General features: G+C 33.2%; 2 protein-coding genes across 3 annotated transcripts; one reads left to right on the top strand and one right to left on the bottom strand.

Moving 5' to 3' along the window:
• The first annotated feature begins 2,432 nt into the window (after positions 1-2,432).
• LOC147385312 (G-type lectin S-receptor-like serine/threonine-protein kinase CES101) lies at positions 2,433-6,047 on the top strand. The gene is made up of 8 exons (XM_086423323.1): positions 2,433-3,620; positions 3,923-4,039; positions 4,137-4,348; positions 4,491-4,701; positions 4,821-5,058; positions 5,215-5,365; positions 5,484-5,794; positions 5,911-6,047. The coding sequence occupies exons 1-7, from the start codon at positions 2,474-2,476 to the stop codon at positions 5,790-5,792; spliced, it is 2,385 nt and encodes a 794-aa protein (XP_086279449.1). The 5' UTR covers positions 2,433-2,473; the 3' UTR covers positions 5,793-5,794; positions 5,911-6,047.
• Positions 6,048-7,269: 1,222 nt separating this feature from the next.
• LOC147385311 (G-type lectin S-receptor-like serine/threonine-protein kinase CES101) lies at positions 7,270-11,661 on the bottom strand. Of its 2 annotated transcripts, none has more exons than XM_086423325.1 (8): positions 10,432-11,661; positions 9,352-9,468; positions 9,046-9,254; positions 8,718-8,928; positions 8,391-8,628; positions 8,156-8,306; positions 7,724-8,034; positions 7,270-7,633 (listed from the first exon to the last, which is right to left on the bottom strand). In XM_086423325.1, exons 1-7 carry the CDS (start codon positions 11,576-11,578, stop codon positions 7,726-7,728), a joined length of 2,382 nt encoding a protein of 793 aa, XP_086279451.1. In that variant the 5' UTR covers positions 11,579-11,661; the 3' UTR covers positions 7,270-7,633; positions 7,724-7,725. The 2 variants fall into 2 exon arrangements, with proteins under 2 accessions (XP_086279451.1, XP_086279450.1); XM_086423324.1 differs by having other exon boundaries at positions 7,270-7,630.
• Positions 11,662-16,624: the final 4,963 nt, after the last annotated feature.

Genomic DNA, 16,624 nt, shown 5'->3' with positions numbered 1-16,624 from the left:
GAGTTTAGACATATCTGAATTTTATTTTATTTTTACAAATAAAAATAAAAATTGATGATGTACCCTTAACCATGGTCTACTATAAGAGACTAATAAAATGACTAGAATACACTTTTCTTGAACCAGAAACCACTGATTTTTCACAAAAAAAATCCACCATCTTCAATCTTAAGAGTGAATACTCTGATTTATTTAGTAACCAATTTGGCAACCCTTGAACATTTTATTAGATAATATTTGATTTTTTTTTTCCCTCTCACATAATTGTTTCCGTAAAAACCCTTTGTGTAGTCTTAATCATAATCACAAATTTCTCTGATTTTTTTTCAAAAAATTATAAAATTCTACCAATATGGAGCTAGTCAATTAAATTGGCAAATTAGCAAATTAATCATCAATCCATGCAATGTGATAATATTTTAATCCTTCACCTTCAATTTTTTTTTTCTTTAACATTCAAATCTTCACTATTATAATGAGAAGTGCGAGTAGAAGTGGTTCGACATCAAAACTTGAATTGTCATAAATACCCATATTTTTATATTTAAATTTAACATAATTTGAGGTCATTTTGATCAAAGACTAAAAAAAATTGAATCACATATCCTTAAAATCACGTTCGTTAGTTTTAACAATTATATTTATTAGGTAATTTTTAAAACCATCTTTTAATTAATATTTTAAACTATAAATAAATCCTTTTAGATACATGTGCCTTTGCATATGCCACCTTATAGTATCATTAACAAGATATGATTTTTAGACAGTTGGAAAAGTATGGATTTTTGTAAGAAAATCAAAAATATAATTTGTATATTTTTATAAAAAAAATTGATTTTTGATGAATTTTTTTTTTAAATTTACTCCAATCAAGCGAATTGAACCCCATTGAATAATTACTTGATCAAAACTTTATTACTATGATTTAATTGACATATTAATATATATATATATATATATAATTATTGAAATTAGTTTTTCAAACCTTCTAGAAAATCTTTTGTCATTCTTGCATGCCATGGCAACTGATGCAATTTAGTGCTTATAAAAATCATCCTCTCAAGTCTCTACCCACCCATATATTTGTCTTATCTGTTTGACCCACCATATCAACCCACGATTTCAGTGGGAATCCATAAAACAATTCAATGGTTGACCATTCAACCACTTTGAATTTTCTTAATCTTCCTAAAGTTAGTCATTAATAACAACTGATTGGGTTTTCATACAAAGAAGTCCACTAAGGCGGCGAACCCATTCAGATTAGGGGTGCAACTTGTCCAGTTTACTTTGGTTCGATTTGAGGTCAAATTGAAATCAAACTGGTATAAGTTAATTCCATTAAATAAGAATCAGAATCATATTAAATTCTATGAAATCAAATCAATCCAAATCGAATTAAAGTCAACTTGATTCGAATCAGTTCGATTCTATCAATTGTAAATATTTTATAAATAATAAGTGTGGAAGATAATTTTTCGAAAATGATACATGACAGTTATGAGATGATTCTATCGAATATCCAATCTAGCAAATGAGACCAGAAGAAGGGATGTCGGTTGATATCTTAAACTGAGCTTCCGAGGGTCTAGGACAAAAGTTTGAAAATATAATCCTTAAAAATAGGAATTTAATCATATTTGCGAGAATCAAGAAAATTTTCAAAAATGACGAAAATGATAGAAATAGAAAGAGTGGAAATCATAAAGAAAAACATGAAAGAAGTCCTTATAAATAAAAGGACACAAGGTACTGCAGAGATATGTTATTTTCTTCCTAGAAACCTTTAATACTATTTTTCTTGTACTAAAGATTTAACTTGAACGTTAGAGAGTTATTGTTGCAGGCACACCCAAACGTACAGAAAAAAGAGAAATCAGAATCCCATGAAACTTTTGAAGTAGTGCAAATTTTTATATCTATAATAAATAATATTTTTTAATAAAAATAAATAAATACATAATAAATATAAAATTTCATACAATAAATCACTAATCTATCTATAAAAAATTACTAGTTTATCCATAAAATCTCATTAATCTATGTTATAATTCTTAATAATCATTATATAAATATATATTTATTTATTACATGAGGGCTCGATTCTCAATTTAGTTTGATTTTAACTAAACTTGATCCGAAAATCAAATCAAATTAATCGGTTATTTATTTTCATAATTATGAACTGAATCATAACTTATTTCAAACCGAACCAAATTACCCCAAAACTATGGGTTTGGTTTGATTCTTGATTAGGACTAGACCAAGTTACATTACTAATTCAGATATTATATGACATGTTGTTTTCACAGTTATCACTTTGGTGTACCTTGAGACATTGTCCAAGTCAAAGTGCAAGTCAAGTCGCAACGAGAAAAGTAAGTCAATCTAAAAAAAGCTCTCCTTGATCTTGATGGTTTCATATATGAGACTTGAGAGACAACTCTAAGCCTTGAGACAGTGTGTTGGCAAAATGGGTACGAAGAGAACCTTCACTACTGCACTTTTCCTTCTCATCTGCATCTGCGTGTGCAGAGAGTCCTTCCGTGCCGACGCAGCAGACTCCATGACACTAGGCCAACAGATCGCAGACTGGGAAAGCTTAGTTTCCCCAAACGGTGTCTTCCAATTGGCCTTTTTCAGTACACGCCTTAACAGAAACCGTTACCTGGGTGTACGTTACAACAAAGGAGGTCGATGGGTTGTCTGGGTTGCCAACCCAGAGAACCCAATTATGGATTCCTCTGGAATTCTCAACCTCGACAACAACGGCACACTTAGACTCACATACACAGGAGGGAACCCCATAGTATTGAATTCGAATCAAGTGAATTCTTCTAGCAACGTAACAGCTAAACTTCTGGATTCGGGGAATTTGGTTCTAATAGAATCGGATTCTAATGGAATCACAAAGCGGGTCTTGTGGGAAAGCTTCGATTCTGCTACTGATTCTCTTCTTCCAGGGATGAAGATAGGCGTGAACTTCAAAACCGGACAAAAATGGTCTATTCCTTCATGGATAAGCGATCAAGTACCCGCTTTGGGTGGTTTCATACTTGGTGGAGACCCGAATGGATCGAGCCAATTGTACATTTGGAGGAGAGGAGAAGTTTATTGGAGAAGTGGGCTCTGGAACGGTCAAGGTTTTGCTAATATACCCGAATTCACATCGGATCATAATCGATTCAATTTCAGTTATGTTTCCAATGCGGACGAGAAGTACTTTATGTATGAAGTTAAGGATAATTCGACGAATTCGATGTGGGTGTTGGATTGGTGGGGGCAAATAGCACAATATCCAGAAGGATCAACTGTTACATGTAAAGGAAATTCATCATCTCTTACTAAAGGGTGTGTGGAGAATAAAGCTCCAGAATGCCGGACCAACGATGTAAAGTTCGTTGTGAGATCGGGGTCGATAAATCCTTCATTTCCAATATCTTATGAAGAAGATCCAAGTTTGAGTATCAGTGATTGTGATGAAAAATGCTGGAAGAATTGTTCTTGTTTTGCTTATACTTCAATGCATTCAAATGGGACTGGATGCATGTTTGGGCTTCACAAATCGAGTTTTGTTGATGGAAATGGTGGAGACATACATGTTCTTCCTTTAGTTCAAGGTATGTCTATTTACATTTAAATGGGTACCATTCATAGTTTTAATTTGGTTAATTTCATTTTAGTTTTCTATATTAATTGATCTCATACTATTTAAATGTTTGAGTCGTCAAAGTCTTATCTCACAAATTTTGGGTCTTCTTATTATTGAAACTGGCCCATAAAATAAATAGAACTCGAAAAACAATGAAGAACAAACGTAAGACATAGAGTATTTATGTGGTTCATCAACAATCAAGATATTGCTTTCGTCATCCATGATCATGACTATGTATCTATAGGACTAATTCTTATAAAATTACAGGGGCAAGCACCAAGAAGAAATGGTGGATATGGATTATCATCTCAGTAGGAGTTGCTCTAGTAATGCTTTTCTTCGTTGTCTTGTGCTACCTAAATAGGAGAGGTCTCATACTAAAAGGTAGCCTTTCAAACCCGAAGGTGATCTCGAAATCAATTGATGAACATTCACGATATATATCTGACTGACGAATCTTGTATTTTGTGTACTCTAACAGGAAAGAAGAAACAAAAGCAAGTGAAGTTAGTTCATGACTTGGAAACTACTATTACACCAATGAAGAAAGTCAATGATGAAAATGACCTCCAAGAAGACCGGAGCCAGGATCATGACTTTCACTTCTTCACTTTTGCCAGCATAATGGTTGCCACGGATAATTTTTCATCTGAAAATAAACTAGGAGAGGGTGGATTTGGACCTGTTTATAAGGTAAATTTTAAGATTCTCAAGCTAAGATGGTTTAGAAAAACTTAAAAAGTCGTGTTTGGTGACGAAAATACAATCGAATTGCCATAACAAGTAGTTAATTATAACTTAGACATGAATAAATACTCAAACATCACAATTTCAGGGTAAATTGGTGGAGGGACAAGAGATAGCAGTAAAAAGGCTTTCAAGAAGCTCGGGACAAGGACTAGAGGAGTTCAAGAATGAAGTTGTTCTTATTGCCAAACTTCAACATATGAACCTTGTTAAGCTTTTGGGTTGTTGCTTTCATGAAGAAGAAAGGATGTTAATCTACGAATACATGCCCAACAAGAGCTTGGATTTCTTCCTCTTTGGTGTGCAATTCTTTCATCTTTACATATCCGTTCGTTAATATTTCTTTCCGCCATTCATCAAGTATGCATAAATTAGTCTACCATATATGTAAAAATACAAATTTTTTGTTTTGAGACAGATTCTACTAAAGCGGAGTTATTAGATTGGAGAGCACGGTTTAACATCATTGAAGGGATCGCCCAAGGACTGCTTTATCTTCATAAATATTCTAGACTGAGAATAATTCATAGAGACTTAAAGTCTAGTAACATTTTACTAGATGGTCAAATGAATCCAAAAATATCAGATTTCGGCATGGCTAGAATCTTCGGGCGGAATGAATCAGAAGCAAGGACAAATAGGGTTGTTGGGACATAGTAAGTAAATCGCACTTGCACAAACAAGTGCCCACGCATGCATAATCGTGTTGATGTATGCGGGTGTGTTTATCCAATTTAGATACTAAAAGTTACACTTTATTATTGATTTTTTGATTTTTTATTTTTTGCTGAGTACTTTATTATTGAATATAGTGGTTATATGTCTCCTGAGTATGCGATGGAGGGAATTTTCTCAGTGAAGTCTGACGTCTTTAGCTTCGGAGTCTTACTCCTAGAAATCATTAGTGGAAAGAAGAATACCAACTTTCATCATCCCGACCGTCATCTCAACCTTATAGGATATGTAAGTTATCCAAATCAATCTGAACTATGTCTACATTTTATTATCTTAGATTATTTGATTTGGGTTTAGGAATTCTTGGCATTGGTTGATACTATAAACAAATGTGAAATTGTTTCAGGCATGGGAATCATGGAAAGATGGTATAATTTTGGAGCTAATGGATCCGACGTTGGGTGCTTCATGTCCTGAACATGAATTCTTGCTATGCATTCAATTGGGTCTCTTATGTGTGCAAGAAAATGCAGAGGATAGACCAACTATGTCAGATGTTCTTTCCATACTTAATAATGAAGTTACAACTCTGCCTACTCCTAAGCAACCTGCATATTTTACTGGGGGAAGCATGATTGAAGAGAAATTATACAAAGGGACCTCTGACAGTTGTTCCGTAAACGATGTAACCATATCTGTAATAGAAGCCCGGTAGAGGTATGTGTTCCCAATTCCCCTAACATTTATTTTTATTTAAAAAAAAAAAAAACTACTTGAGCTTTTATCTAATTCTAACAAAAGTTTTCTTTTTTTTCTTCTTTTTGTTTAAGCAGGAAGCTTTTATCAACATCAATAACTTTACTACTCACCAAATGGAGGATTTGGATGTCATGAATATATATTTTGGTGTACTAAGTAAAGGATGTATAATTAGTAGTTTCTTCTTAAGTAATTCTCTCTTTATTTCAAATTTTCTTTTTTTTTTAAATATTGTTCACTTGTTTTTACACCTCATAAGTGTTAGTGTTATTGTAATTAGTGATGGCTTTCACTCTGGCAATTTTTTTTGGTACACTTTCCCTACATTCTTCCTTCCAAGGGTTGAACCCGGAACATGGTACCAACTCTGATGTCCAATGATAGAAACTAGACCAATAAGCCAAAACCATCTATAAATGGAATTTGATTGTCCAAATCTACATGTTCTTATTATGCCAATTATGTCGTTGGAGTATCTTAATGACATGTGAATGGATCAAAATGAAATGAGTATGACTTTAACGATACAATCCCATTTTTTTTATCCGATTCGAGGGTTACTGTAACGATACAATCCCAATAGTCAGCCTGAAGGACTCAATTCTCAAATTCAGAGCTTCAGACCATATTTAATATGTTAGTTTTGGGAAAAGGTCCATTATTGATGTTAAACCAACTAAACACAAATCATGACTGCACATAAGCCCTCATAATTCAAAATCCTTTTGCAAATTAATTGGGATGGGGGTTGTTGTGGAATAGAACTCCTTGGGGTGGTGCCTCCAGTTGGCAAAGTAGCAATTAAAGTCCTGTTTCTGCTTCAAAAAAAATATAGATATATATCTTTTTTTTTTTTTTCGAATTTCTAATATTTTTTGCTCTACTATATTGGATCATATTTCCTTATATATAGGTTTAATGTTTCATAGGAAGTTATCAACCTACAGAATTTGGTTTTTCATAAAACATCGTTAAAATGTATTTATTATTTTTATCTTTAAATATGAAAAAAATAAGGGTAATTAGATTATTATGTAATAAATACTCTAACAAAAATATCACTAAATTAAATGTAATAAATATTTTTACATTAAGGTCATTGACATTTTTGATATTTATAAAGAATACTCCTACTTTTTGTAGTAAAATACAAATATAAATTTCCTAGGAATCTATTTTCCAAAGAATCCCATGGACTATCTTCCCATCTCAGTCCTTTGTTGGACATTCAGTGTCAATGAAATTGGATTCTAGATTTTTCCTTCCTAAAGATGATTGTATTATGTTGAATTAACACACTTTGCTCTTGTTTAACTTTGAAGGAAGTGTGATTCATGTACTCCAACATTAATAAGACTGTCGACACATACAATTTTAGGTAATAGGTTACACTAAAGGTAACAAATATGGAAATTTGATTGGGACCCATCGACCATCAAGTATCAATTTAGACTTCATCAAAGATGTAAAACAACCAAGTTAATAATAATAATCCAACGAGTTATATTAAAATAAACTACTAATTATATATCCATGATGGTTACAAAATATTGTTACTTCATGCACCAAAGTATATATCAGAGTGTTGATATCACGACCTGAGTTCAAAACCCACCATCACCTACTAATTACAATCCACTAACTCGCTTGCTTATTAAAGAAATATATCTATATCTATATATATATATATATATATCTATATATATATATATATATATATATATATATATCCAAGAACTACAAAATTCCCCATTTAGTGAGCAAACTTGTTCCAAGTCCTCACCGACCGCTTCCCTGCTTAAACAACAAAAGAAGAAAAGAAAACTTATGTTAGACTAGATAAAATCTCAAGATTTTAATAATTAAATGTAGGGCAGAAGAATGTACCACTAGCGGGCATCCAACTCAGAAATTGTTACGTCGTTTATGGAACAACTTTCCGAGATCCCTTTATATAATTTTTCATCAATTGCACCTCCCCCGGTAAAAAATGCAGGTTCTTTAGGAGGAGGCAGGGTTGCCACTTCATTACTAAGCATAGAAAGAACTTCTGACATGGTTGGTCTATCCTCTGCACTTTCTTGCACACATAAGAGACCCACATGAATGCAAACCAAGAATTCATGTTCAGGACATGAAGCACCCAACGTCGGATCCATTAGCTCCAAAATTATACCATCTTTCCATGATTCCCATGCCTGAAACAATTTCGTATTTCTATCGTTATAATATCAATCAAGGCCAGTATTTCTAAAATCCAAATCAAATAATCTAGATAATAATATTTAGACGTAGTTCAGATTGATTTTGATGACTTACATATCCTATAAGGTTGAGTTGACGATCGGGATGATAAAATTTGGTGTTCTTCTTGCCACTAATGATCTCAAGTAGTAAGACTCCAAAGCTGAAGACGTCAGACTTCACAGAGAAAATTCCCTCCATGGCATACTCAGGAGACATGTAACCACTATATTCAACAATAAAGTGAAACTCTTAAGTATCTAAACTGGATTTATAGGGGTGTTTGCATACATAAACACAATTTACTTACTATGTCCCAACGACCCTATTTGTCTTTGCTTCTGATTCATTCCGCCCGAAAATTCTAGCCATGCCGAAATCCGATATCTTCGGATTCATTTGATCATCCAGTAAAATGTTGCTGGCCTTTAAGTCTCTATGAATTATTCTCAATCTAGAATATTTATGAAGATAAAGAAGACCTTGAGCGATCCCTTCAATGATATTGAACCGTGTTCTCCAATCTAATAATTCGCTTTTAATAGTATCTGTCTCAAAGAAAAATTTGTAAATTTGTTGATGAATGACAAAGAGAAGGATTAATGAAAAAATATATAAAGATGAAAGAATTTCAAACCAAAGAGGAAGGAATCCAAGCTCTTGTTGGGCATGTACTCGTAGATTAACATCCTTTCTTCTCCTTGAAAGCAACAACCCAAAAGCCTAACAAGGTTCATATGTTGAAGTTTGGCAATTAGAATAACTTCATTCTTGAACTCTTCTAGTCCCTGTCCCGAGCTTCTCGAAAGCCGTTTCACTGCTATTTCTCGCCCCTCCAGTAATTTACCCTGAAATTGTGACATTTGAGTACTTATGTCTAAGGTCCAACTACATGTCACAACAATTAGATTGCATTTTTAGACGTTAAGTGAAATTCGTTACCAAAAAAGTCTTATTAAATTTACCTTATAAACAGGTCCAAATCCACCCTCTCCAAGCTTATTTGTAGCTGAAAAATTATCTGTGGCAGCCATTATGATGGCAAAACTGAATAACTGAAACTCTTGATCCTGGTTTCTGTCTTCTTGGAGGTTATTTTCATCATTGTGTTTCTTTGGTGTAATATTTGTTCCTAACTCCCGGACTAACATCTCTTGGTTGGTTTCCTTCTTTTCTGTATGAGTACATGAAATGAAAAGTTTGTCACTCATATAAACATAGTTATTGCTCATCAATTGATTCAAAGATTCTCTTTGGCAGTGAAACATTACCTTTTAGTAGGAAAACTCTCGCCTTTCGATGGCAGAAGAAGACCAAGACAAGCATTAGTAGAGCAACTGATACTGAGATGACAAGCCATGGCCACCATTTCTTCTTGGTGCTTCCCCCTGAAATTATGAGAATTAGTCCTATATAGAGATATAATGGTCAACTGAGAATGAGGTCATTAGACTGCATGAAATTGTCTCTTAGTAATTAGATCAATTATCTTCAAGTAATTGGAAAGGGAGCTTTGGATATTCAGAGGGCTTCAATTAGGTGATTAATTGGAGTTATGAGTTGAATGATTAAAGGGCTTCTGAAGACAGTGGGAAAATTCTTGATTGTTCAATTTCTATTGTAGAAATTCTAGATTGTTGGTGTCTGACGTAGTCCTTAGCAGTGAACCACGTAAATATTGCGTCTTGCGTGCTTAGCTGTTTTTCTACTTCTATTTATTTTCGACCATTCCTCTTGTGTTGTCATGTATTATTCTGTTGCATCAACAATCAATTCTAACAATTGGTATCTGAGCATGGATGACCAAATGCTCTAATGACCCCATTTAAAGTGGTTTCTAATGGGGCAGAGGCACTCTCCCCATTACTATGTAAATGTCTTGTATTCTGTTGTGTTACGCAGAGCTGCGGAGTCCCCTATCCCGAATTTTTGAAGGCATATGAAAAGGGCAATCGTGTAATATTTTCTTAAAGGGTTTTCTATTTTGGGGATATGGTAACTCTCCGTTATATAAGTAGAGATCTGTAGAGCTGTAAAACTTATAAGAAAATAGTAATCGTTCTTGTTCTGTTCCGTGGACATAGGTACACTGTCAAACCACGTAAATACTTGTGTTTTGTGTGATTGTGTTGGTCTTTGCTATTTTAATTTTTGCATACACGTGCCCCATCAGACACTGATAATAAAAAAAAAAAAAAGTGATAGGAGCCGCTTCAATACAATACTTAGATCCCAAAATTTTGAAATAAGACTTGGATATATATAAATATTATAAGACCAATTATTATAGAAAACTATAAAGAAATTAATGACTGGTATCCATTGATCATAAGCTAATAAAGTAGACATACCTTGGTCTAAAGGAAGAACACGGACATCTCCAACATTTCCTTCAACAAAACTCAATTTGTGAAGCCCAAACATGCATCCAGTCCCATTGTCATGCATTGAAGAATAAGCAAAACAAGAACAATTGTTCCAGCATTTTTCATCACAATCACTAATACTCAAACTTGGATCTTCTTCATAAGATAATGGAAACGAAGGATTTATCGATCCCGTTTTCATAACGAACTTTACGTCCTTGTTCCTGCATTCGGGTATCTTATTCTCCACACACCCTTTATTATGAGATGATGAATTCCCTTTACATGAAACAATTGATCCTTCTGGAAATTGTGCTATTTGCCCCCACCAATCCAACACCCACATCGAATCCGTCGAATTATCCTTAACTTCATACATAAAGTACTTCTCGTCCGCATTCGAAACGTAACTGAAATTGAATCGATTATGATCCGATGTGAATTGGGGTATATTATCGAAACCTTGACCGTTCCAGAGCCCACTTCTCCAATAAACTTTTCCTCTCCGCCAAACGTACAATTGGCTCGATCCATTCGGGTCTCCACCAAGTATGAAACCACCCAAAGCGGGTACTTTGTCGCTTATCCATGAAAGAATAGACCAATTTTGTCCGGTTTTAAAGTTCACTCCTATTTTCATCCCTGGAAGAAGAGAATCAGAAGCAGAATCGAAGCTTTCCCACAATAAACGTTTCGTGGTTCCATTTAAATCCGATTCTAGTAATACCAAATTGCCCGAATTCAGAAGCTTAGCTGTTACGTTACTAGAAGAAGTAACATTTTGAGACGAATACAATACTATGGGTTTCGCTCCTGTGTATGTTAGTTTCAGTGTGCCGTTGTTGTCGAGGCTGAGAATTCCAGAGGAATCCATGATTGGGTTCTCTGGATTGGCAACCCAGACAACCCATCGACCTCCTTTGTTGTAACGTACACCCAGGTAACGGTTCCTGGACTGGCGGGTACTGAAGAAGGCCAATTGGAAGACTCCATTAGGAGAAACTAGGCTTTCCCAGTCAGTGATCTGTTGGCCTTGTGTCATGATGTCTGCTGCGTCGGCATGGAATGAATCCCTGCACATGCAGATGCATATGCATATGAGAAGAAAGACTGCAGTACTGAGGTTTCTCATCTTTAGCCAACTTTAGTGTCTAAGGCTCCTCCACTAATCCCTCCTCATATATGATGAAAATGAAACCAGTGAGGACTGAGAAGGAGAGCTTTTTTTTTTTAATTATTATTATTATTTAATGATGATTTTTCTTCGACGTTGACGTTGACTTTGACTTTTTCTTGTGTGATCCAGAGCTCATTCACAAGTAGATATTTTTTTTAATCAATTAATGTAGTGCAGTGTTCTCATTTGTGTGCCACGTGACTCTCTCATTAATGTTTTGGCACATAAGCATTATGCATCAGGTCTTTTTGTTTAAGAATACAGCAAAATTGTAACAAAAATGACGTGTCAATCTCTGCGCATTTTATGCGAGAGATCTCATCAAATCAAACTCCGATTCTTCACATGTATTAGCTGGCCGCCGAAGTGGACTTTTGTGTATCCCAACGCACCAAGTTGGCGAATGATTCGAGAGAAATTCTAAGAAGACTAATTTTGGGACTGATTTAGACAATTCCAAGTCCACTGATTTTAAGTCAAGGAAATCGTTTTGTGGGTGGGTGGTTATGATGTGGATAGTTGAACAAATAAAACTCTAATTTTCTTTTTCTTTATGGGTTTAGGTAAAATAATCAGTTCACTAGTCATCAATGTGGAATGTTCTAGACCTAATTGGTTAATGTGTATGACTTCATCCTCAACCACACTTTTACAAACCCATCATATTAAATACTTGGGGAGTAATCGTCAAGTGATTACATCATTTTAACGTGAAGTTAAATCTAGAAAAATGTATTTTTAGTATTTCATATAATAGACTTTTTAGTTATTTGATGATCAAATTTGATATTGAACCTTACCTTGATTAGATCAAGACATCGATGAAAATGTCTACACTCCTAAAAAAAAATAAATAATAATAATAAAAATATTCAAAAATTGAAAAAAAATAAATTTACTTCCTTAAATAAATTTATGAATAATAATTTTCTGATGTCCTCATCTGGCATACACCCCACAATCCCAAGGCAAATGATGTGATGGGGGCATAGAGGGGCATTAGATTATCACAACTCTAAGTTTATTTTTACCAATTACATGATAACGTATGTTGTTCTATCATCAATTGTTGAAGAGGAGGAAATTTAATTTACACAAGATGAAGGATTGTGAATCGTTAAATCTCTCTAAATCGAAGGAAAGAAGAACAATACATATCTTATCGATTATATCTGAATCTTTTTATAAATTCACATTGATATACCTAATGAAGGATTTGCAATATACTCAATGATGAATTAATAAAGATGTTATATTTGAATTATAATTATAATCTTCAATCAACCAACAAAAATCATAAAATTTAATGACAAAATTCACTTATAAAGTTGATGTCTATGTATAGAGCAACCAATAAATCCTCCTATAGCGAAGTGGGCCCATAAATTATTATACAAGACATCATATATGAAACTTTTTCGGTTGGTTATGAGCCGATCTCTGCGCATTGATGGAGGAGATGGCATCAAACTCGGACTCATATGGACCCGGGTGTGCCGCCTAGGAGGACTTCTTCTTTGTATTTGTAACCTACCTTTTTCAAGCGTAATAAAAAAAAAAAAAAAAATTCTCAGTGGTACAATGGCTGTCCAATTCAATTGTCTTTTCGGCTATGGCAACTGTTGAATGGGTCCCACTGAGTTTGTTTGACTAAATGTGAGAAGTTGTACTGATGAGGAGATATGGATGGGTTGAGATATCCAGCATCAATAACCACAGAGACCTATTTGACTGGTTTGAGTCATATCGTACGAGTCAAACCATTTATCTTGATTGAATTTTTATTTTTTTATTTTTGTAAATATTTACATAGTTTTAAAATTTACTTTTCATACGGTGGAATAGTAATAAAAGCTCAGCCACTAAATTTTATATTATATGAATATCACTAGTTTAATTATAAAAAAAATAAAAATTATTTTATAATAAAAAATATAAAATTTAGTTGACTCAACCAATATTTTTTTTGGGTCAATCCAATATGATGGACAATTCACATCGATCATCTCGCCTATGAGACCAGGATTACTCACCTGAATATTCTTAATTTGGACAAGTTTTAAGGTCTATGTGATTGTAAGGAATTTGCTTTCGAAAGAAAATAAATTCATGGTAAAATATTAGTCATCTGATATTAAATTTTATATAAAATAATTTCCATTTGATTGTCAAACAAATCAAGGGTTGAAGACGATGAGATTTTTAACAAAGAATCAAGAGATTTTTTATTATAAAAACACCAATAATTGTCAAATAATTCAAATATTTTATCCTAAAAATTAAAGAGGTTGAAGAAGGTGTTACATCTAAATTACCTAAACGGTACCTAAGGAATAAGGAAGTGACCTCTTTATGGCACTAGGGTTGTACATTCGGGTACCCCAAAATCGAATCCAACCTGATTTTTCAGGTACACGTGAAATCGGAATTGACCCTTTAAGTTTCGGGTATGGGTAAAGGTCAAAAGTGTATACTCGCACCCTATCCAAACCCAATTTTACGGGTTTGGATCGAGTATGGATTCAGGTATATATTGAAATTTATTAAATTTTAAATTTTAATTATTATAAATAGTTTAGTTTAAACTTTAAAGTTTAAATCTACAAAAATGATTCATATATACTTTTTAATTATATAAATAGTTTAGTTTCTGAAATAAAGTTCAAATTTATAAATATGTAAATCTTACTTAAGAAAAATTTATATATAAAAAAATAGAGTGTAAAATTATATGAGACATTTCAAAAATATTTATAACTTAAAAAAAATTAAAAATCTTTAAAAAAAAATGATAGACAAAAAAATTAACAATATATTGAAACAAATCTCAAAATGCATTTGTGTTAATCTCATTCATTCAATGTACATTATCAACATTACAAATTGTAACTAATAATAAAAAAGAAATGAAAAATATAAACTCGTAAATTAGAATTTTGAATAATCAAAACTGGGATTTAGCTATATTTTTTTATATTCAAAGTTATAAAGAAAAATTAGAGATTCGTCGTCGGTCATCCTCATTGGCTTTCAATTTTGATAGATTTGGAAGTTGGATCCTCTTACCTTGAATCTTGGTGGAGTGATTTTTTTTATTTATTTATAAATAATTATTGAGAGTGATTGGTGAGTACTTGTGACTTGAGGGATTATGAGAAAATGTAGAGAGAGAGAGATATATTATATGTGATGGAATTTGATTTTGAATGGTTATATTTATAAAGAAAGAATAAAAAAAATGTGAAAAGTATTTTGGTTAAAATAAATCAAAAATTCAATATTAATTTGTTTCCACCGAACCCACCCCCTCCTCTCAACGGTCTTATGGTCGTTTTGAGAGGGGGGGGGAGGGTTAAAAAGTCTGACTTTTTTTTTATTATTTAATTTTCGATTACGGGTAATGGGTAATGGGTAATGGGTAAAATCCAAGTCGATTACAAGTTCAGGGCGATTCTAGGGAATGGAAACTATAATCAAACCAAGCCAAGCCGAATTCGATTCGAGTATTTTACAAATATGAGTTTTGAGTACTTTTGATGGGACAGGTGACAGGTATTTTGTACAACCCTATGTTGCACTTGAATTATTATCTAAGTGGAAGGTGGCATGTGTAAGTGCACATTTATTATAAGGACTGTTTTGTAATTTAAAATATTAATTAAAGGGATTTTAAAGATACCATAAAGAATGATATTTTTATAATTTTAAAATATTAATCAGCTTGGTAATAGGGTTGTAATTTAAGTGGTTTTGGATCAAAATAACCTTAATTGTAGTAAATCTCAGAATACTCCTGATGAGACCTCAAGATTGTACCTCATATCGCACATCCTGGTGAAAGCATGTAGGAACCACGCAAGACAAGTAAAAAAACATCTATGGTTCCTACAAACTTTCACGGCTAGATGTGTGATATGTGGTACAATCTTGAGGTCACGTTAATGTGACTCTAAGTCTAAATGTAAGGGTTGGGGCATTTGTGGGATTGCAATTTTAGTGTATTGTCTACCTTCTCTTGTTATAGTAGTAAAGACCATATAAAATTTTAAAAGAAAATTACAAAAACATTTATCTATTTTGTCAAAATTATTGAATCAACCGTTGTCTTTAATGAAAATGCTCTAAGTAGGCAAAACATTTCCATCAACTTCACAATTATGTATGTGAGATAGGATTTCTCAGTCGTCATGGTCCAAATGCTGTTACGGGTCATTATCATTTTAATTTGAGTCATGATGAATGCATGTGATCTAGGTGCGTGGTTGACATGGCAAAGACACAGAACTATAGATCGTTTTAATTGAGATATACGGTTCTATGCCCTTGCCACATCAACATAACATGACCATGTGCATTCATCATTATTCTTTTAATTTTGTTGAAATCTTAGGAAGAACAAAATTAAGTGGAGTCCTATTCCAAGGTAGGTGCCAACTGCCAACCCTTTGGGGGAAGGAGGATGAAAATTATATTAAATGAGGGGTTTTCTGTTGTTTTTTTTTTTTTTTTTTCAATTGTTTTATGTGAGTTGTTAACTTGTGCCGTAAGGGCACCCGTTAAGACACAGTAAATGCAACTCCAAAATTTATTTTACCACCCAAAATGACCCTCATACAAAAATTCTTATAAAAAAAAAAAACCTCAAAAGGCTTATTTCCATGGCGTATGCTTGTTAACATGTGCCTTAGGGTAGACGTTAACAAAACCCTTTCTTAAAATAATGTAAGAGTTAGAGATTGTAACATTGTTTTATATCTAAATGGTTAAAGGATTTCATCTTTTCCAAAATCATACAAGTTCGAGTCACGATCCAAATAAGAACAAATGGTGTCTAGGCAAGGCAGCCCAATGTGTTTAATTTATCACCAATCAAAAAGTGCCATGTAAACACTGTCCTGGATCTTGATCTTTTTAAGATTTTGGATCATGTCTTCTCTCTACTATTGATTTGGGTATTTTCTGTTTGTGTATGAAGATTTAATTTTGTTAATGTGTTTAATA

The sequence above is a fragment of the Akebia trifoliata genome, chromosome 14, assembly GCF_017979445.1.
Source record: "Akebia trifoliata isolate Shusen 1 chromosome 14, ASM1797944v1, whole genome shotgun sequence".
Taxonomy (NCBI): domain Eukaryota; kingdom Viridiplantae; phylum Streptophyta; class Magnoliopsida; order Ranunculales; family Lardizabalaceae; genus Akebia; species Akebia trifoliata.
The sequence above is the reverse complement of the archived record's forward strand: the minus strand, read 5'-3'. Positions and strand labels throughout refer to the sequence as shown.